The sequence below is a fragment of the Triticum urartu genome, chromosome 6 (assembly GCF_003073215.2).
Source record: "Triticum urartu cultivar G1812 chromosome 6, Tu2.1, whole genome shotgun sequence".
Lineage (NCBI taxonomy): Eukaryota > Viridiplantae > Streptophyta > Magnoliopsida > Poales > Poaceae > Triticum > Triticum urartu.
In genome coordinates this window covers 284,028,597-284,051,136 of record NC_053027.1, presented here as the reverse complement: position 1 = coordinate 284,051,136, position 22,540 = coordinate 284,028,597, and the positions used below count along the sequence as shown (strand labels likewise).

At 45.6% G+C, this 22,540-nt stretch overlaps 1 protein-coding gene across 5 annotated transcripts; it reads left to right on the top strand.

Moving 5' to 3' along the window:
* Nucleotides 1–1,116: 1,116 nt before the first annotated feature.
* On the top strand, nucleotides 1,117–20,640 carry LOC125513244. 5 transcript variants are annotated; one of them, XM_048678294.1, is made up of 10 exons: nucleotides 1,117–1,300; nucleotides 9,081–9,213; nucleotides 16,665–16,815; nucleotides 16,915–17,043; nucleotides 17,154–17,269; nucleotides 18,647–18,728; nucleotides 18,909–18,968; nucleotides 19,056–19,163; nucleotides 19,253–19,298; nucleotides 19,650–20,640. In XM_048678294.1, the coding sequence occupies exons 2-10, from the start codon at nucleotides 9,140–9,142 to the stop codon at nucleotides 19,865–19,867; spliced, it is 984 nt and encodes a 327-aa protein (XP_048534251.1). In that variant the 5' UTR covers nucleotides 1,117–1,300; nucleotides 9,081–9,139; the 3' UTR covers nucleotides 19,868–20,640. The 5 variants fall into 5 exon arrangements, with proteins under 5 accessions (XP_048534251.1, XP_048534254.1, XP_048534255.1 ...); XM_048678297.1 differs by lacking the exon at nucleotides 9,081–9,213 and having other exon boundaries at nucleotides 1,119–1,300; XM_048678298.1 differs by lacking the exons at nucleotides 1,117–1,300; nucleotides 9,081–9,213 and adding an exon at nucleotides 15,366–16,185 and having other exon boundaries at nucleotides 16,689–16,815.
* The last annotated feature ends 1,900 nt before the right edge of the window (nucleotides 20,641–22,540 follow it).

The following is a 22,540-nucleotide window of genomic DNA, read 5'->3' as shown; positions in this document are numbered from 1 at the left end:
AATGGGAGGAATCTCTTCCATATGCCGAGTTCTCTTATAATAATAGCTATCAAGCTAGTCTGAAGATGTCCCCCTTCGAAGTGCTATATGGACGAAAGTGTCGGACCCCTCTGAACTGGTCAGAAACTGGGGAACGTCCACTCTTCGGTCCGGATATTATCCAACAGGCCGAAGAACAAGTTCGCATTATTCGCGAGAATCTCAAGACTGCTCAGTCACGTCAGAAAAGTCAGTATGACCGCCATCACCAAGACATGGTCTATCAACCTGGCGAAAAGGCTTATCTTCGAGTTACACCAATGAAGGGTGCTCACCGCTTCGGGATCAAGGGCAAGCTAGCTCCTCGCTATATCGGTCCCTTCACTATTCTCGAAAGGCGTGGAAAAGTGGCATATCAACTGGAGCTTCCGCCAAACCTTTCCCAGGTTCACGATGTGTTCCACGTGTCACAACTCCGCCGTTGCTTCAAGGATCCAATCCGAGCAGTGGATCATGAAGTGCTCGAATTGCAACAGGACCTCTCCTATAAAGAGCATCCGGTCTGCATTCTTGACCAAGCTGAACGCCGCACACGTCAGAAGGCGATCAAGTTCCTCAAAGTCCAGTGGTTGCACCATTCTGAAGATGAAGCCACTTGGGAACGCGAGGACCGCCAGCGTGATGAATACCCCGCACTGTTTCCTTCTACCTCCTAAATCTCGGGACAAGATTTCTTGTAGTGGAGGAGAATTGTGACGTCCGGATATTTAAGCTACAGTGAATCTCTGCTAATGATGCCACGTCACCTCGTTTACTGTTGCTAATCTCGCGTCGGTTCGAAACTTTCAAATTCAAAATTTAAATATTGTCAAACATCAAAACAAAAATGTTCGGTTAGTGCCAAATATTACATAGATAATTATAGTAAACAAAACACAAATTTATAAAATACTTATATGCCCTAAGTTGAATTAAAGCAGTAAAACAAAATAAATAAAAGGAAAATAAACAAAACAGAAAGCAAAAATAAAATAAAAGAACCCCCCGGCCCCTTGGGCTTCAGCCCAGCCGGCCAGGCCACCGGCCCAACCCCTCTCCTTAACCCCTCCCGAAACCCTAGCCGCTCGCTCCCCCCTCGCTCCCCCGATCCGGATCGGGATCGGGGTGACCGCGCCCTCGACGCCCGACGTCGCCGCCGAACGCCGTCGCCCCCTCCCCGCCTGGACCTCGCCGGCGCTCCCCCCACCGGCCTGCCTCCTCGACGCCGACGACGTCCCCGTCCTCCCCCACGACACCTGCTGCCCCGTGCCCTACCCCCACCATGAGCCCGCGCCTCTCTCTCTCTCTCCCTCTCTCTCTCTCGCTTGCGCGCTCGCGCCGCCTGTCGCCGCGCGCCGACCACGTCGTCGTGCCGCGCTGCCTTGCCGCAGCTCCGCCGCGGCCTCCGCTGCCCCCCTCCTGCACGAACGCTCGCCGCCCCCCCATCACGCCCGTGCTCGTGCTCACGCATGTGCGCGCTCGCGCTCGCTGCACCGCAGCCACACCCGCAGCCGCACGGCCCCGCCGACCCGTGTTGCTCTCCACTGTTGCCCCGGCGCGCCTGCCCCTCACTGGCCGCCGCCCAGCCCGCCTGCAGGCGCGCCCCGCTGCTCCCGCCGCCGACCATCACCTCGCGCCGCAGCTGCTGCTTCCTGCGCATGCTCGCTGCGCACGCGCGTGCCGTCCTCATCCCTGCCACCACAGCCGCCGTTAATGGGCGCCCGCCCCGTTGCCCGTATCCCCCTTGCCCGTTCGGGCTGTGCCGTAGCCCACACCCGCTATGGCCCTCCTGCCTATGTCATGTGGGCCCCAACCCCCACAGAACATTTAAAAAATAAAATTAATTAAATTAATTAAAGAAATAATAATTAACTTTAATTAATTTTGATTAATTAACTAATCAAATTATTAAAACTAATTAAACATCAGTTATCTAATTAAAACCTGGTTAGTTAATTAGCTAATTAATCAGTATGGCAGTGGGGCCCACCCCCTAATTAATACTCCCTCCATTCCATAATGTAGTGCTTCCTCTATCCTCGTGTTTCAACTTTGACCATAAATTTAACTATCAAGACCGATTGCGGCGGGAGCAAAATGCTGATATTTCGCCATGTTTGCTGTATACTTCTTGCAAACTTTCTTTGTGAGGCAGAAACAGGACATGCTGAAGGTAGGTATTGCTTGCACTATTGATTTCACAAGAATTTCACGTCCTGCACAAGCAAAATTCCTTTCAGACCATCCTCGCATGCTAGTCCGCGCCCGATCGCCAATATGATCAAACGTCTCGCTGGTGATCCTTCCCACTGCTGTAGGAAGACCAAGGTAGCGCTCACTGAATGCCTCCACGCAAATACCCAACCTTTGCTTCACTATGTGGCGTCTCCCTGTTGGCGTATTCAAAGAGAAGAAAACCGAGCTTTTTGTTTTATTCACACTCTGCCCTGAACAGTTTGCATAAATTTGTAGGATTTGATTCAATCTATCGACACTCTCCACCGTCGCACTAATGAAGATGAGGTTGTCGTCGGCGAAGAGTAGATGGTTGATCCAGGGTGACCTGCATGACACCTGAATACCTCTGTCCACAAAATGTCCACCAAAATGATTTAACAAGGAGGTTAGTCCTTCCGCACATAATAGAACAGGAAGGGGGACGCAGGGCAACCTTGTCTCAGTCCTCTAGATGGGGTGAAGGAAGGTAGTAATTCACCATTCATCCGAACTGAGAATCTGACGGAAGTGACGCACCTCATAATCAGACGAACAAAAAGAGCATCGAAGCCCAGTCTGAGAAGCATTGCTTCCAGGTAATGCCACTCCACCCGGTCATATGCCTTCATCATATCCAACTTAACGGCACATGAAAATTGTTTTCCTTTCTTCCTTCTTTTCATCGAATGTATACTCTCGAAAGCAACAAGCACATTATCTGTGATGAGTCGTCCCGGGACGAACGCACTCTGTTCCTCTCCCACTATCGCATCCATCCAAGGTTTCAAACGGTTGGTTATAGCTTTTGCCGCAATTTTATACGGCACTGGACAGAGCGATATAGGTCGGTACTGTGAGATAGACTGGGGGTGTCTCACCTTCGGAATGAGAGTAATTGAAGTGTCATTTCTACCCACTGGCATCTCTCCCCCGTTCAGAAAATCCAATACTACCGGCACTAGGTCCTTTTCCACAAGAGCCCAATGTCGCTGAAAGAAACCTGCTGTAAAACTGTCCACTCCCGGCGCCTTTGAGGGTGCCATCTGGAACAGCGCCGCCTTAACTTCAGCGGCAACATAGGGCTTGGTCAGTTCTGTATTCATTTCCTCGCTGACCCGCGCTGGTACAAACTGAAGCAAGCCCTCCATGTCATTAAAACCTTGAGAGGTGTAGAGCATCTGATAAAAGGATTGAACCTCTTCTTTGTCCTCTTCGGGTGTTTGACAGATCGTATCATCCCGTCTTCTCAGCCTCAAGATTTTTTTCATACGCTTATGCTGTCTTGCTTGGGCTTGAAAATATGACGTATTCCGATCACCGGCTCGCAACCAGCGGACTCGCGATCGCTGTCGCACCCATACTTCTTCCTGCCGAAGAGCTTCTCTCAATTTTTGTGCTGTAACTACCTCCTCATCAGAAGGACCACGCCCCACTGAATGTTTCCGGAGAGTTTCTAGCTTCTTCTACAACTTTTTAACAGTCCGGGAAAGGTTCCCAAACTCCCGGGCACCCCAGGTACCCAGTTCGCCCTGTAGTTGTTGCAGGGTACCGGCTATACCTGCAAGTCCCTGTCCCCGATGTAGCCTCTTCCATGATTCATTTACAAGCTCATCATAGTCTGCATGAGACTGCCATACATTCTCATAACGGAACTGCTTCTTCCCTTTATTATTCATAAGTTGATGCTCACTAAGTTCAATTATAAGAAAACAATGATCAGATTCTATGGAACTGACATGTCTCTCGAGTAAGGGGAAAAAGATTGAAAAAATCCTCATTTGCGAGCGCACGATCGAGTCGTGCTTTCACATTCGCTTCCCCTTGCTGTTTGTTATCCCATGTGTATTCCAAGCCATTCCACCCTAGATCCTGTAGGGCGCACTCTTGCACCACCTCGCGGAAGGCCCGCATCTGCCACTCCGGCCGTGCCGCCCGGCTGAAGTGCTCGGACCCATACAAGGTCTCATTAAAATCACCAACGCAGATCCAAGCTCGATGTTGGATCGCATAAAGAGTTCTCATGAAGCGCTAGCTATGGTAACGATTCTCTGCTCTCGGTGCTCCATAGAAACCTGTAAATCTCCATGGCGGAGAAACTTGTCCCTCCTTCTTAACTATGACGTCAATATGACTCAGACTATAATTCTTCAACTCAACTGAAACTTCCTTCGACCAGAACAGTCCAACACCACCACTCAGACCATCACTATCGATTGCGAAACAAACCCGCAAACCCCAACGTGAGTTTCAGGTTTTCCACTCTCTTTGCCCTTATTTTAGTTTCCATTACAAATAAAAGGGCAGGACCTTCTTGCTTCACAATGCTGCGAAGCTCGCGAACTGCCTCGAGGTTCCCAAGCCCCCGGCAGTTCCAGCTCATGCAATTCATTTGGACGGGCAGGGCTGCACCGTAGCCTCTGCCGAATTTTCTGGTGTTGGCTTCTTCTTCTTCCTAAGCCTGTCCTCTTCATTATGTCCCTCTGAACCATCCTCACTATTGCTCATGTCTTCATGCTCCACAGCAGATTTCAACAATAGTGGTTGATTAACTCTTCGGTATTCCTGGGTAGGCACCTCCGTTCTTTTTGGTAAGTGAGATTTGATCGGTGAGGTAACCTCCATAGTAGTTTTGCCCGTAGCAACATTACTAGAGTTCTTTGATTCTCGTTTGCTGGTGCTGGCTGTAGTGTGCTCTCTCTTCGTACTGTCACCCGAGAAATCTTTCCTCCTCTTCTCCGGAGCACGCAGGCCTGCCCCAAAGGGGAGATCTCCGTTCTTGTCTCTCTTCCCCGGGGTAGGGCAAAAGAGCTCCGAATGTCCCAAGCGGCCACAGGAGAAACAGAAGTGCGGCACATTTTCATATTGTATCTCATACAAGTCTTGCTTCTTCCTCCTGGCTGATTCAATTAAAATCCACCTCTTGTTAACTTGGGTTTCCCTTTCTTCTGTTTCTAGTTTTTTTAGAAAAAAATATTTTTCTTGTTAACTTGGGATTTAGTTTCAAAGATCTTAACGCAAGAAATGAAACGGTGAAAACGGTTTATGATTTGGACGCAGGGCACAAGAGATAAAACGTTTTGAAAAATAATATAAACAAAAACACAAAACTCCCTGTAGCAACAAATATCAAATATGTAGTGCAACTCTTGTAACCATGAGATTTTTATTAGCATACAAGAGGGGAGGGGCGATTTGGCTCCCAAGCTCATCTACACCCGCCATGAACAGTGAAAATATACTGGACAAATTCAAAGAAAAAAATACTGGACAATTGAGGATCTAAACTCATGAACAAAATTACAAAAGAAAAAAACAAAAGAACTAGAATGATGAACGATTCTTGAACAATATCCCCATAGCTTCCGGCACTCACTTGCTTAATCTCATTCACAACTACCTTGCATTCTGAAGCCACCTGAATCCTCTATAGATAGAGATTGTCTACAAAGGCCAACACCTCCCTTATTGCCATCGCCTCCAAAGTAGGTGGGTCACTCGCGGATCATTGACAGCACTATAGCAAAGGCACCTAAGAATGTTCCATGGTGATTTCTACATGTCGCTCCAACAGTCCCCAAAATGCTTAATTCTTGTCAAAGCGCCATCCACATTGATCTTGGAGATACTCTCGTGAGGGGCAAGCCATCGCGATAGTCTTGATGTTGTTCCTCTTGCAGCAGCCATAGTTGGCTTGTCCCCATATTGCATGTCCGAAATAAAAGAGTTGATGAACATGTGTGTAGACAAACGGCCTCTAAAAAATGTCCTCACATATGGCCTTCCTTCTGGCTCCCTAAATCGCCCATAGTGTCACCACCAGTCTAGTAAAGTCCACATGCCATAATGAATCATGTAAGGACACAATCCACTTTCTAGCACACGGCTCTTGGTCAAGACACATTCGTTCAACTGGCTTCTCTAAATATAATGACCACACACTCTGAGCCATGGAACACTCAAGCAAAGCGTGTCGCCACATGTCATACACACCGCATATGGGGCACGCTGGTGTTGTGGACACGTTGCGATGTTGTAGTAGTTCACCCATGGAAATTGAATGTTGCACGAGTCTCCAGACAAACACCCGCAGTTCTAGATGGCATATTGATCTTCCAAAGCTTCGTCCAACTCTTGCCTTCTGATGCAGTGCCAGAAGGCCTGCCGTTGTGCTCCATCCAGTCCAGCCTAATTAGTTTCGTCGATAGGATCATCATATACCCTGAACGCACTAAAAAGTTTCCCCGGTTCTCCTCGCTCCATGCCCAGAAATCCTCGACTCTCCTCATACACAAAGGTATTTTCAAATTTTCTTCAGTATCAATCGTGACAAACACAGTGCACACCAAGTCCTCCCACCATGAGGACGAAGTGGGATTCGAGGGGAGCTGCCGGGTGGGAGCCCTCAACCAGGGGCGGGCGACCGAGATGGGTCGGCCCGTGCACGCGGCAGGCCCAGGCTCTTTTTTCTGTTTTTGTTTTTTTGCTTTATTTTATACTTTAAAATATTCTAAATATATATTACAAAAAACATTTGAAAAGGGGTTGAAGAAGTATTTAGAAAATATTGAATAAGTATTTTAAAAAAATTGATCATGTATTTGAAAAATGTTAATCAAGCATTTAGAAAAATGTTGAATGTAAATAGAAAAATTGTTGATCATGCATTAAAAAAATGCTGATTTTTTTATCATGTATATAAAAATGTTAATGAAGCATTTTGAAAAAAAAATGTTGATCAGGCATTTGAGTTAACCAAGCATTTGGGAAGTGTTAAATGTGTATAAAAAATGTTGACCATGTATTAAAAAATCATGAATTTTTTTGATCTTGTATATAAAAATGTTAATCAAGCATTTGAGAAAATGTTGAACAAGTATTCGAAAAATGTTAATCAAGCATTTCGAAAATGCTAAATGTGTATAAGAAAAAAAATGTTGACTATGTATTAAAAAATGACGAATTTTTTAACCATGTATATAAAAATGTTAATCAAGCATTTAAAAAAATGTTGGACAAGTGTTTGTAAAATGTTAAATGTGTATAGAATTAATGTTGGTCATGTCTTATAAAAATGAACTTTTTAAAACTATTAATCAAACATTTTAATATATAAAAATATATAAAAAATGTTGACAATGTAACAATAAATGTTAATATTTTATTTAAAAATGTTAGTCAAGCACTTGAATTTTTTAAATATGCATAGAAAAAATATTGACTCTGTATTACAAAAATGTTTAATTTGTATTAGAAAAATGTTAGATGTATATTAGAAAAATATTGTTGACATACACAATAAATGTGGAACAATAACCAATAGAACAAAGAAACCCGAAAAAGAAACAAAAAAACATAAGAAGAAAAAAAGGAAGAAACAAAATGCGAAAAAATGAAAAAATGGAGAAGAAAAAAAGGAACAAAAGAAAACAGAAAAATAGGATTTCTTTTGACTACGTAACCACGAACTCGTGTGTAACCACGAACGGAAAGACAAGAAAAAAAAAGTCAAGTCTTTTACCGCAAATAGTTTGCGCCTCTGTGTATCCACGAAGACAAAAATGGCGCAGTGGCTAGCAGCTTGTTAAGCTATCGAAGTGACCAGGGGTCGAATTCCTTGCCCCCATTTTTGTTCCTAGTTTTTCTATTCTTTGTACGTGCTAATGGGCTAGCCCGATTACTCCATACGCTTCAGTAAGAGAACCATCTGTCTCGCTTAATGCGAGAAATAGCACTCACGCTCAACCAGTGATTTCACGGAACAAGCCGTCTAGCGAAGGACGGATCTACATGGGTGGGTCGTGTTTTGGTCAGCCTATTTATATAGGATTCGGCGCGGCCGCGCCCCGGGAAAACATAGAGGAGATGGGCTGCAGTCAAACAAATAAGCCCATCAAGCTGTCTAGCGTCCCTGGTGCGAAAGGACTCACCCGAGTGGCCCAGTCCCTTATTCCTCTCTGCTCGCTCTATGGCTTTCCATATTTGAACTCGCCGCCAGCCGCCTCCCAACTACCTCCTCCGTTCTAAATTACTTGTCTTGAATTTGTCTAGATACAGAGGTATCTAGCACTAAAATGAGTCTAGATATATCCATATCTAGACAAATCCAAGACAAGTAATTCGGAACGGAGGGAGTACCTCCGTGGTCCATTTCTCGCCGGCCACTCGTCGTCGCCTCCTGCCGCTTCATTCCCTGCCTCGTCGCGCCCTTCCTCACACGCAACTGCCACGCCCGCTCACTCACCGCACCCAGCCGCCCAGCCCATAGCCTAGTCCTGTTCGGCGGTCGGCGGTGTGCAAGCCTGCCCACGTGATACGTGCACCCTACCTTGCACTATAGCAGCAACCTGCGACCACCGGCTGCTAGCTAGCCCTCCCACCGTCCCACGATTAAACACGCTACACATGTACGGTTATCCTAAATTTCCATGGTCCCTAATTTTGTCAATTTCGGATTCAAACCTTATATTGGTTGATTTATTTTCTATTGTTCAGCTATGTTTGATACTAATGCAAGGGATGTTAAAATGTATTTAGAATTGTTGAAGAATTGGTATGTACCATGTAGCCTTTTTTTAATGCAAAACTGAGACTTAACTGAGAATATTATTGTTTTTCTAATATCATATTGATTTATATCTATGTGCTATTGGTTAATTATTAGAATGTTCACATGTCATATTTGTTATCATTGTTTTGTAGATAGACTGACCTATTTTAAATTCCTAGATCCACCACTGCACAACTGCGGTGGAGCCACAACGTGGCCAGGGTGCGTCGTGGCCCACCTTTGGATTTTGGTTCAGCCTATTATACATATAAATCTCTATTTATTTATTTTTTTGCAGTGAAACGTGAGAGCTTTATTCAAACAAAGGAGCTCCTACGATCATCCGCCAACAGGCTCATGACCAGGAACAAGGGTTCTAAGTCCAACCAACTCTTAGTCACCATAAGCGAGCAGGCACGCTTCGCACATAAGTGAGCCGAAAGATTAGCTGTCCTACTTACATGTTGAATAGTAAAAAATCAAACGACATAGTAAGCTCTCCAATCTCTACCAAAATAGGAGCCACAATCGAGCGAGTGTTGTGGCGATCGTTCCAGAGATTCACAATCTCCAGGCAGTCCGTCTCCATGATCACATGTGAGTAGCCCCTGAGACTTGCAAATAGGACTCCCTCTTGTAGTGACAAGGATTCGGTGACGAGCGGGTCGGTAATACCAACCTGCGGTTTGCACCAGGCTGCTAGAAGGGCTGTCGAAGAGCGGGCGACACCTCTCGCCCCTGCCACTCCTGAATCGGAGTTGATGGCGCCATCAGTGTTGATCATGACAAAACCAAGTTCGGGCGGTCTCCAGCCATGCCCTGGAAGGATGGATGCATCTACACATGGGATCTCCAGGACTGCAAGATCCTCCCGAATACGGCGAACAGACTGCACCGGATCAGTATGCTCCTTCTCGTGTGTCCACCGGTTGCGCGAGGTCTAAATAGCCCACATAACTGAAATAATCTTTGCGCGTACCTGATCCGTGAAGCGATCATCACAGAGTATATCTCTTGACCACGTATTAGGATGCAGCCTTGGTAGACGGAAATCAAACCAAGTTTGGGCTTCATCCCAGAATCGTCTTGCATGCGAGCATGAACCAACGCATGCATTAGATCTTCCTCTTTTGCCAGGCATACATTACATATGCTTAAAGGTTTAATATGTTTGTGCTTCAGGGTAGCTTCATCCGGGAGAATTCCACGGATTACTCTCCACCAAAATACTCTCACCTTTGGCACAACTTTGAGCTTCCAAAGTGATGTCCACATCTGTTGATCTGTCTGTGAGGTGCCGGTAGCCGTCCCTTCCTCTAGAGCAACACGCTTCTTTTGATTCACGAGAGCACGGTACGCCGATTTGACAGAGTAAACACCTGAGGTTTCAAAAGCCCAAGCAAAATAATCTTCTCCTCCACCATTGCGTAGTGATATGTTTAAGATAGCCTCTGCGTCTGGTGCTAGGAAAGTGTTACGGATTAGATCATCCTTCCATCTCCAATTTACATCATCAATTAACTCCTGAACAAACTGGATTAGAGAATTGGCTGGCCTAATCATAGGGAACATGCGTATTGTACCTGGGATCCACTTGTCATTCCAAACAGAGATGGAACTGCCATCCCCAACACGCATAATCAGACCAGCTCAAAGAGCTTCCCGCCCAGCCACAATAGCTCTCCATATGGCAGAGGATGATTGCGACATTGTTGCATGCATGAAATCAGTATTTGGGAAGTACCTGCTCTTCATAACACGAGCACATAAAGAGTCTGGGCTGGTCATGAACCTCCAACCATGTTTTCCTAGGAGAGCAATGTTGAAGAGTTCCATATCACGGAAGCCCATTCCGCCGTTAAATTTTGGAGATGCGAGCGACTTCCACGATATCCAGTGCAAAGACCGTTTATCAAGTGAGCTCCTCCACCAATATTTCGCCATGTTTGCTGTATACTTCTTGCAAACTTTCTTCGTGAGGCAGAAACAGGACATGCTGAAGGTAGGTATTGCTTGCACTATTGATTTCACAAGAATTTCACGTCCTGCACAAGCAAAATTCCTTTCAGACCATCCTCGCATGCTAGTCCGCGCCCGATCGCCAATATGATCAAACGTCTCGCTGGTGATCCTTCCCACTGCTGTAGGAAGACCAAGGTAGCGCTCACTGAATGCCTCCACGCAAATACCCAACCTTTGCTTCACTATGTGGCGTCTCCCTGTTGGTGTATTCGAAGAGAAGAAAACCGAGCTTTTTGTTTTATTCACACTCTGCCCCGAACAGTCTGCATAAATTTGTAGGATTTGATTCAATCTATCGACACTCCACCGTCGCACTAATGAAGATGAGGCTGTCGTCGGCGAAGAGTAGATGGTTGATCCAGGGTGACCTGCATGACACCTGAATACCTCTGTCCACAAAATGTCCACCAAAATGATTTAACAAGGAGGTTAGTCCTTCCGCACATAATAGAACAGGAAGGGGGACGCAGGGCAACCTTGTCTCAGTCCTCTAGATGGGGTGAAGGAAGGTAGTAATTCACCATTCATCCGAACTGAGAATCTGACGGAAGTGACGCACCTCATAATCAGACGAACAAAAAGAGCATCGAAGCCCAGTCTGAGAAGCATTGCTTCCAGGTAATGCCACTCCACCCGGTCATATGCCTTCATCATATCCAACTTAACGGCACATGAAAATTGTTTTCCTTTCTTCCTTCTTTTCATCGAATGTATACTCTCGAAAGCAACAAGCACATTATCTGTGATGAGTCGTCCCGGGACGAACGCACTCTGTTCCTCTCCCACTATCGCATCCATCCAAGGTTTCAAACGGTTGGTTATAGCTTTTGCCGCAATTTTATACGGCACTGGACAGAGCGATATAGGTCGGTACTGTGAGATAGACTGGGGGTGTCTCACCTTCGGAATGAGAGTAATTGAAGTGTCATTTCTACCCACTGGCATCTCTCCCCCGTTCAGAAAATCCAATACTACCGGCACTAGGTCCTTTTCCACAAGAGCCCAATGTCGCTGAAAGAAACCTGCTGTAAAACTGTCCACTCCCGGCGCCTTTGAGGGTGCCATCTGGAACAGCGCCGCCTTAACTTCAGCGGCAACATAGGGCTTGGTCAGTTCTGTATTCATTTCCTCGCTGACCCGCGCTGGTACAAACTGAAGCAAGCCCTCCATGTCATTAAAACCTTGAGAGGTGTAGAGCATCTGATAAAAGGATTGAACCTCTTCTTTGTCCTCTTCGGGTGTTTGACAGATCGTATCATCCCGTCTTCTCAGCCTCAAGATTTTTTTCATACGCTTATGCTGTCTTGCTTGGGCTTGAAAATATGACGTATTCCGATCACCGGCTCGCAACCAGCGGACTCGCGATCGCTGTCGCACCCATACTTCTTCCTGCCGAAGAGCTTCTCTCAATTTTTGTGCTGTAACTACCTCCTCATCAGAAGGACCACGCCCCACTGAATGTTTCCGGAGAGTTTCTAGCTTCTTCTACAACTTTTTAACAGTCCGGGAAAGGTTCCCAAACTCCCGGGCACCCCAGGTACCCAGTTCGCCCTGTAGTTGTTGCAGGGTACCGGCTATACCTGCAAGTCCCTGTCCCCGATGTAGCCTCTTCCATGATTCATTTACAAGCTCATCATAGTCTGCATGAGACTGCCATACATTCTCATAACGGAACTGCTTCTTCCCTTTATTATTCATAAGTTGATGCTCACTAAGTTCAATTATAAGAAAACAATGATCAGATTCTATGGAACTGACATGTCTCTCGAGTAAGGGGAAAAAGATTGAAAAAATCCTCATTTGCGAGCGCACGATCGAGTCGTGCTTTCACATTCGCTTCCCCTTGCTGTTTGTTATCCCATGTGTATTCCAAGCCATTCCACCCTAGATCCTGTAGGGCGCACTCTTGCACCACCTCGCGGAAGGCCCGCATCTGCCACTCCGGCCGTGCCGCCCGGCTGAAGTGCTCGGACCCATACAAGGTCTCATTAAAATCACCAACGCAGATCCAAGCTCGATGTTGGATCGCATAAAGAGTTCTCATGAAGCGCTAGCTATGGTAACGATTCTCTGCTCTCGGTGCTCCATAGAAACCTGTAAATCTCCATGGCGGAGAAACTTGTCCCTCCTTCTTAACTATGACGTCAATATGACTCAGACTATAATTCTTCAACTCAACTGAAACTTCCTTCGACCAGAACAGTCCAACACCACCACTCAGACCATCACTATCGATTGCGAAACAACCCGCAAACCCCAACGTGAGTTTCAGGTTTTCCACTCTCTTTGCCCTTATTTTAGTTTCCATTACAAATAAAAGGGCAGGACCTTCTTGCTTCACAATGCTGCGAAGCTCGCGAACTGCCTCGAGGTTCCCAAGCCCCCGGCAGTTCCAGCTCATGCAATTCATTTGGACGGGCAGGGCTGCACCGTAGCCTCTGCCGAATTTTCTGGTGTTGGCTTCTTCTTCCTAAGCCTGTCCTCTTCATTATGTCCCTCTGAACCATCCTCACTATTGCTCATGTCTTCATGCTCCACAGCAGATTTCAACAATAGTGGTTGATTAACTCTTCGGTATTCCTGGGTAGGCACCTCCGTTCTTTTTGGTAAGTGAGATTTGATCGGTGAGGTAACCTCCATAGTAGTTTTGCCCGTAGCAACATTACTAGAGTTCTTTGATTCTCGTTTGCTGGTGCTGGCTGTAGTGTGCTCTCTCTTCGTACTGTCACCCGAGAAATCTTTCCTCCTCTTCTCCGGAGCACGCAGGCCTGCCCCAAAGGGGAGATCTCCGTTCTTGTCTCTCTTCCCCGGGGTAGGGCAAAAGAGCTCCGAATGTCCCAAGCGGCCACAGGAGAAACAGAAGTGCGGCACATTTTCATATTGTATCTCATACAAAGTCTTGCTTCTTCCTCCTGGCTGAATTCAATTAAAATCCACCTCCCTCAGAGGTTTACTCACATCAATGGTGACTCTCGCGCGCAAATAATCTCCCGTGTGGTCAAACTGCACCGAGGAAGCCTTCTTATCAATCTGCTTTGCGATTTCTTTACCCCATACATCATCCCTGAGATTGTAGGGAAGATTGATAACTCGTGCCCATAACTACAGCCGGTCAAAACTCACCTCATCCGGCCTCATACACTCCTCAAATTCAGCAAGGATTACCGCGTTCTTGCTCACATGCCACGGCGATCCGTCCCAGATCTGATCTCTGTCTCTCTTGGATTCAAACACAGCCACGAACATATTATCTCCCATGGACGTGAACTTCAACCCCCTAGGGTTTCCCCAAGCTGGGCGGAGGGCATTGCTTATGGTTCGGATATGGAGGAGATTGCGGTTCAAAACCTTCCCTGCAAGTAGCCACTTCACCGGAGCTTCGTCTTCCCGATCATCAATAACTAGAGGCGTCGCCTCCTTGTCGGTGATCCCGAGTTTTCCAAGGGCCTCTTCCAGTTGAGCCCTAGCCGCGCCCGCCGATCCTGGTGCCGCCTGCGCCTTCTCTCCTTGGTTCTCTGTCCGCCCAGGCGTGGGATTAGACCCACCCCCCTGCCGGCGCCCGATGAGGACATCTTGCTCGGCCAATCACGCACCCCGCCAATCAAGATCTGGCGAGCGCCGCCGTGCTCCACGAAACCCTAATCGCCTAAGCGGAGGCTCCTAGGTTTCCGAAAAAACGTTATCATGGGCTGGAACATCTAGTTACAGGGCCAGAAAAAAATGGCCCAGTATACATACCAGTTGACAAATACAACCACGCCTAGTCCGGGCATCGCTATTCCTCGCGTTCAGCGAGTCGAGGCATCTGACTCACTGAAGCGCGTGAGCGTCTAGGCTGGGCCACCCGCGCTGGCAACACCGGCATGTTCCTTAGTTTTATTTATTTTTACATTTTTTGTTTTTGTTTTCATTTTTTATACTTTAAAAATATTATATATATATATATTAAAAACACTCTTCAAAAATACATTTGATAAAATATTGAATAAGTATTAAAAAATGTTGAACAAGAATTTGTAAAATGTTGAGCAAGTATTTGAAAAATGTTGAACAAGTATTAAAAATGTTGAAAAAATATTTTAAATATTTTGAATAGGTATTAAAAAAATATTGAACAAGTATATAAAAAATGATGAACATGTATTTAAAAATGTTGAGCAAAAATTTGATAAATGTTGAACAAGTATTTGAAAATGTTGAATAAGTATTAAAACTGTTCGACAGTATTTTAAAAATGTTGAATAGATATTAGAAAATGTTGAACGAGTATAATACAATGTTGAACAAGTATTTGAAAATGTTGAATAAGTATTAAAAATGTTGATCAAGCATTTGATTTTTTTTGAATAACTATGAAAATGTTGAACAAGTTTTTGAGAAATGTTGAACGTGTATACAAAAAATGTTGACCACTTATACAAAAAATATTTTTGACATATATGAAAATGTAGAGTGAAAACGAAAGCAAACATAAAAAACAAAGGAGAAAGGAGAAACAAAAAATGAAAAAGGAGGAAAAAAACGAAGGGACAAATGAAAAAAAGAAAGGAAAAGTTGGAGAAGAGAAAAGAAAAGAAGAAAAATGAATAAGCATTAAAAGAGGAGAAATAGAAAAGAAAGCTCCGGTCTTTTACATCAACTAGGGTGCGAACGCGAAATGATAAGTGGCATAGCGGCTAGCAACTCTATGTAGTCAATCTGTGGTTGGATGGTTAGAGGGACTATGATATTCTCAATCCACCAGGATTCAAGTTCGAGACGTTCACGTTGACGATGAGATGCCTACGGTGACTTCGTAAATTTCAAGATAATATGCCGGCTCAGTCTTTTGAAGATGCTCATAAAAATAGAGTGTGTACATGTTTATAAGGGTGAGTGTCTGCGCGTGTATATAAGCGCTTGCGTCTGTACTGTGTTAAGAAAAAAAACTCTATGCAGTACAGAATCGAACCCAGGCCCTCATTTTCTCTTACTTTTTCTATTTCTAAACGGTTCAGCGAGCCTCGCTAAATGCGAGAAATAGTCCTCGCGGCCCAGTCCACATCGAGCAGAGCCCTTCCTCCCGACACGGCGACGCCCTCGCACAGCACTGTGCCACTGCCCGACATCGACGCCCAGCCGCCTCGCCGTCGCCGTTCCTCGCGACCTCCCCGCCGGTCGCCAGCCGGAGCCCGGATCCCAGCCTCCCGGCGCCCGCGCCTCTCCTTCCCGCCCGGCCGGACGGCCCTCTGGTCCAGCCGCGCCTCCCTGCCCACGCCCCTCCCTGCGCGCGGCCGTGCCCCTGCCGCCGGCCGGAAGCCTGGCGCCCCTGCCCTCGCCCCCCTGCAAGTTTGGCGGCAGCCACTGCCGCTCAGTCACCACACCAGCCTCCGGAATTGAAGGTACCGAAATACCCTAATTTCTGATTTAGGGTTTCATTTTTGCACTATCCATACATAATTTTGCACATAATTTCGGCCTAGTCACATACATTGAGAGGGATGCTTTCTCAGAGGTGAATGAAGCTGATATAATTGATATCTTCATGGCAATGCAAAAACGTAGGCCAGAAACAGTCTTTTTGAATTTCTCAAGGTATGCACTATCTACTACTCCCTCCGTTCCAAATTACTCGTCGCAGAAATGGATGTATGTAGAATTAAAATACATCTAGATACATCCATACCTGCGACAAGTAATTCGGAACGGAGGGAGTATGTTCCATGTAGTATGTAATATGTAGGCTTCTTTATGCAAAACTAAGATTTAATTGAGAATTTTAGTGTGTTTGTAAGACCATATTGATCTATTTCTTTGTGATATTCGTAATTAGTTAGAATGTTCACATGTCCATATTGCTTATAATTTTTTTGGGGGGCAGACCACCCTGTCATCCCCTCTGCAGCCGGGCTCACGGAGAAGGGCGTCACCCCGCCATGATCGCCGCATCGGCGCGGCGGGTCGCTGCCGCCGCCGCTTCGTCTTCCCCGTCCGGCCATGTCTCCCAGCTGGCCTCGACGCTGAATCACCAGGTGAGTGTGGCGCGGATGAGACGCGCGCATCTACGTATCTATTTGATTTCATGCTCTAGTATGTTGCCAGGCGGTGAATAAACTTCTTTGTGGTTGCAGAGATGGATTCACGACCGGAACAAGAAGGCAATGGAGTTGGTGGCCAAGGGTTGGAGCGCCCTACAGGAGGTCGATCGCGTCATCGACTTCGCCGACCGCAACGACAAGCGACTAATCCCACTTCTCAGGGTACAGCTCTGGATTCACGTTCCCTCTCTTCCCCCATTTGGAACCATTCTGTTGTGACCTGTTGTTGGGGTTTTAACTTTTTGTTGTGCGATTCTTTCTCGGTGTCGAAGGGCGCAAAGGAGAACTTTGAGCTGGCTCTAGAGATCGACAATATGAATACTCACGCGAGATGTTGGCTGGCCAAGATGCATTTCAAGTACCATGTTCCCGGGGCGTGCAAGGCAATGTGAGTTAATTTTACCTCCCATGATGTTAGTGTTAATTTACTTACTTTGCTGTGTCGTTCAACCTGCTCATATGGCATGTACACTACTTTGTTGTTTCACTGCTATTCCAGGAATCTGTGAACGTGATGCAAACAACTAATTTTATCGTTGCTTATGTAGTTATGTTGTTGTTTTGACTCAATTTGAATCCTTTATAAGTGACCTTTTTTTTGCGAACTATCCTTTTTAAGGACCTGGCTATTATGTAAGTGCCATGATTCTGAATACTGGATACCATTGCGCCTCAGTTAGATAGTTGCATACCAGAATTATTTCTTAGTATTTGTTTTATCTGACGGACCAGTTGCAGATAATACTGTGCTTGTTTTATCTGACAGAGCTAAAGCTGCAGGATAATTTTGTTTGCATTGCATATAATTTGGCTAGCGCTGTAGGTATACCTTGTTAATTAAGTGTTTTAGTAATATTTACATATCAGGCAGTGTGAAGAAATCTTCCATAAAAGTGTGTCTTTGTTGATGTCCAAGTCACCGCTACTTGTATGGGTCTCGTTACTCTTGTAGCTACTATGCTTAGCAGCTCATGAGAAATACTAGTTTCCCCAACAAAGTTAAGAAGTTCGTGTGAATGTCACACAGCTTTGCTTATGAATCTCGGTTGATGTTTATAAGGTGTATGCAGCATTTGGGCAATGGGGTAATGGCCTGATGGGCATTGGTATCTACTATCTAATACTCCCTCCGTTCCTAAATATAAGACCTTTTAGAGATTTCACTATGGACTACATACAGAGCAAAACGAGTGAATCTACACTCTAAAATACGTCTATATACATCTGTATGTAGTCCGTATTGAAATCTCTACAAAGTCTTATATTAAGAAACAGAGGGAATAGAAAAGAGTAACTTGAAATTTTGTGGGTCAAAACCTCTTCAAAATCCTTTTTTTTTTGCGGGTGAACCTATTCAAAATCCTAACTGGAACTGAACCTTATTGTCTTGGTCAAAATGTTTAATAAACCACTGGTATGCCTTGAGTTTGGCGCTTTGAGATAATTTGTACTGGCAATATATTTGAATTGCGGTTACTAACAACATTACGTGTCCAATTAGTCAGCAATAATTGCTGCATTAGTACTTACCAGGACAGAAGATTAACGAGATTAGCAGCTCCTTGATTGGAAAAGAAAATTGGGAACGATGTTTACTTTTTTGACCTTCAATTAAATCGTAAAATATTGAGTGAGGCAAACCATCCTTTTCTTTTGCTGCGTTTTAGTAGGAACATTTATTCCGCTACCTCCACATGAAGCAAAACTTGCCTTCAGTACACATTTCATGTGAATTATGCTCATCTCTCACTTTTCATGCGTACAGTGGTGCTGCTTTGCTTGTTGAAGCTGCGAACATGGGTGATCCAGAGGCACAGTATGAACTTGGATGTCGGCTAAGAGTTGAGGTTTTCACTCTTCATCTGCTTTTGGCATCTTTCTGTTCCACCTATTTAATTCTTTTTTTTGTGGGGCACTTTATTAATCGAATATTAGTTGTTTGCTGGGCAAATGATAGTTTCATTCCTTAGACCATTTCTGTGGAATATTTCTTCACCTCAGTTGATGGTTACCTTTGTTGCTTGTAGAATGATCATGTTCAGTCTGATCAACAGGCCTTTCATTATATAGAGAAAGCTGTTGACCAGGTATGCTCGCCACCTGAATGTTGATCATATATTTTCTACTATGCTTCTTGGTAAGCATATTCAGCTTTTACCTATCTTTGAATGCAGTTGCATCCTGGTGCTTTGTATCTTCTTGGTGCTGTATATATAACTGGGGATTGCGTTAAGAGGGACATAGCTTCAGCTATGTGGTGTTTCCATAGAGCTTCAGAAAAGGTAGTAAATGAAATAGATCACCTCAAAATTATCTTATTTACTTGCAACCCATGAATCACGTTGTTATTTCTGTTTTTCTGACATCTCAGGGACATGCCGGAGCTGCAATTGCATATGGTTCCCTTCTTCTGAAAGGTTTGTAGACAAGTACTCCCTCTGTAAAGAAATATAAGAGCGTTTAGATCACTAAAGTAGTGATCTAAACGCTCTTATATTTGTTTATGGAGGGAGTAACTCTTAGTGATCTAAACGCTCTTATATTTGTTTACGGAGGGAGTAACTCTTAACGTTTCAAGAGATAATCATGTGTCCTTATATTATCCTTCTTGTAATGGCTATTTTAGAGTAAACAGGTTGTGAAGTTATGGTTTCACCATTAATTTGGACAGCTCTTGGTCAACTGATTTTGTTTAATTTTGGCTGGAATTGTTAGATTACTCCAGACTCCAGGCCTATCTGTTTATGCTTACCGTGTGGTTGTTTCAGGTGCTGAAGTGCCTGAAGTCATTACCAGGTTCAACTCAGGCAAGAGTCCGTCAACTGGGAAGGTGCGAAAAAGGACCATACAGCAGGACCCAGTAAAGCTGGCAAAGGAGCAGTTCCAGATAGCAGCTGAGTCTGGATCTGACCTCGGTTTACGGTGGTTGAAGAGGCTTGGAGATTACGAAAAACAGCCCGAAGAGCTAAAGCAAATCCAGCAATGACCTCCAGCGAAAGAATACCGCTGCATTCGGCAATTAGGCCCAGTTCTTTTGAACAGATTGTGAAGAATCTCGTCCTGGAAAATCCTGAGCGAAAAGAACTCGATTTGCCTTCCAAAATCTCGAGCGAATTCTGCAGAATCCTAGTGCAATTCAAAATCCTCGAAAAACATAGATTTTCACAGAATCCCAGGATTCTGGTAAGTCCCACCAAAGAAAACGTTTCGGATATGAGAGTACCCCTATTGGAGGAATAATTTACAGCCAAACTGCCCCTTTTGCACGACTGAACGGCCCAGCAAACGCTCGATCCCCACGAGCGCTAGCGGCGGCGGGAGCTCCACCAGCCCGCCACCGGCCACCCCCTGGCAGCCCAGCCTACACGCCGGTTCTCGCCTTGGGGCGGCCCCTCTCCTCACGACGGCCCGCCTCGCCGCCGCCAGATGGGAACACCGACAGCACCCCTCCTCACGTCGCCGCCGGACGGGAGCTCCGTCAGCCTCGCTCCTCGCGACCCCGCTGGACGGGCAGCCCGCCGCCTCTGGTCGCCTCTGGCCGCCCTGCCTAGACGCCCGATGGGAACTCTTCTTCTTTGTCTCGTCTCTCTTCTACCTCTGTATTCTTTTCTGTTTCTCTGTTAACATCTAGGTGAATAGATGGATGGATAGATGCATGTATTGATGAATAAATGGTACTGCTAATGCATTGATGTATGTTTAAATTTGTATCTGTCGCTTGACAATTTCAATTTGGTAATTGCCAATTTGGTACTGCTACTTGGTGCTTGGTAATTTTGGTATGTGCTGATGAATAGATGCGCTAATGGCTGTATGTTTTAGATGGAGAAAGTCAGTGCAGCTAAAGCTAAAGTGTTAACAATTCATCAAACATTTTCTGTCTAAGGGCAGTACAGACATTTCGCCACATAACTGAATCCACAATCTCAAACTACAATCTTAAAAAAGAACTAGGCGACAGATTCTGTGAGAAATTTCTAGATGTAGTGCTCCCTCCATTCCATAATGTAGTGCTTCCTCTATCCTCGTGTTTCAACTTTGACCATAAATTTAACTATCAAGACCGATTGCGGCGGGAGCAAAAATTATATCAATAAATTCGTATTCGAAAGAAGTTTCTAATTATGTAACTTTTTCTCCCACCGCAGTCGGTCTCGTTCATTAAATTTATGGTCAAAGTTCGACCTCGGGAAGCGCGGGCGCACTATATTTTGGAATGGAGGGAGTACTAATTAGAGTAATTAAATTGTTCAATTAAAATGTGTCTCTGACAAGTGGGACCCACTGGTCAGGTTGACCAGTTAACTGCTGACGTCAGCATGACCTCATGCTGATGTCATAAATCCATTTTCGAATTAAATTAAATAATTAATTAAATTCTAGAAATTAATAAAATCTTTAGAAAATCATATCTTTTAAACCGTAGCTCAGATGAAATTATTTTCAACATGAAAGTTGCTCAGAACGACGAGACGAATCCGGATACGCAGCCCGTTCGTCCGCCACGCATCCCTAGCATAGCAAACACGCAACTTTCCCCCTCTGGCTCCTTTGCCCGAAAACACGAAACACCGGGATACTTTCCCGGATGTTTCCCCCTTCACCGGTACCACCTCGTACCGCGTTAGGGCACACCTAGCATCACGCTTTGCCATGTCATGCATCGTCTTGCATTTGTTTGCATTATATTTATTGTTTCTTCCCCCTCGTCTCTCGCTAGACACCGAGACCGACGCCGCTGCTACCCAGTACTACTACGGTGTTGACGACCCCTCTCTCTTGCCAGAGCAACCAGGCAAGCCCCCCCCTTGATCACCAGATATCGCTTACTCTCCTCTATACTCCTTGCATTAGTGTAGTGTAGCATGTTACTGCTTTCCGTTAATCCTATTCTGATGCATAGCCTATCATTGTTGCTCCAGCTGTTGATACCTTACCTGCCATCCTGAATGCTTAGTATAGGATGCTAGTTTACCATTAGTGGCCCTACATTCTTGTCTGTCTGCCATGCTATACTATCGGGCCGTGATCACTTGGGAGGTGGTCACGGGTATTTACTTATACATAATATATGATACTTATGGTGATTAAAGTCGGGTCGGCTCGTAGGAGTACCCGCGAGTGATTCCGATGTTGGGGGCTGAAAGGGCAGGTGGCTCCATCCCGGTAGAGGTGGGCCTGAGTTCCCGAAGGCCCCCGACAGTTACTTTGTGGCGGAGCGACAGGGCAGGTTGATACCATCTAGGAGAGAGGTGAGCCTGGCCCTGGTTGGTGTCCGTGGTTATTTCAGAATAACACGCTTAACGAGATCTTGGTATTTGATCTGAGTCTGGCTACTGGCCTATACGCACTAACCATCTACGCAGGACAGTTATGGGCACTCGACGTCGTGGTATCAGCCGAAGCCTTCGTGAGGTCAGCGACTAAGCGGCGCGCGCCGGGTTGGACCGCGTAACGCAACTTGCAGGTGCCGTTGAACAGAGCAGGTGACGCAACCAAGCTCAAGGAGGAGCTCGTTGAAGATCTTGTCCTTTGTGTTGCTTCGTTCTAGTTGATCAGTAGTGGAGCCCAGTTGGGGTCGATCGGGGACCTTTGTCGCATTTGGGGTTCTTCTTTTATTTTGGTTCCGTAGTCGGACCTTGAGTGTATTTGGATGATG

Excerpts from the sequence above, each read along its gene's own strand:
- LOC125513244 (XM_048678294.1), top strand. The coding sequence starts at position 9,140 with ATGACCAGGAACAAGGGTTCTAAGTCCAACCAACTCTTAGTCACCATA. Across the intron at positions 17,044-17,153 it reads GACTAATCCCACTTCTCAGG|GGCGCAAAGGAGAACTTTGA; the intron begins GTACAGCTCTGG and ends TCGGTGTCGAAG. Across the intron at positions 18,729-18,908 it reads GATGTCGGCTAAGAGTTGAG|AATGATCATGTTCAGTCTGA; the intron begins GTTTTCACTCTT and ends TGTTGCTTGTAG.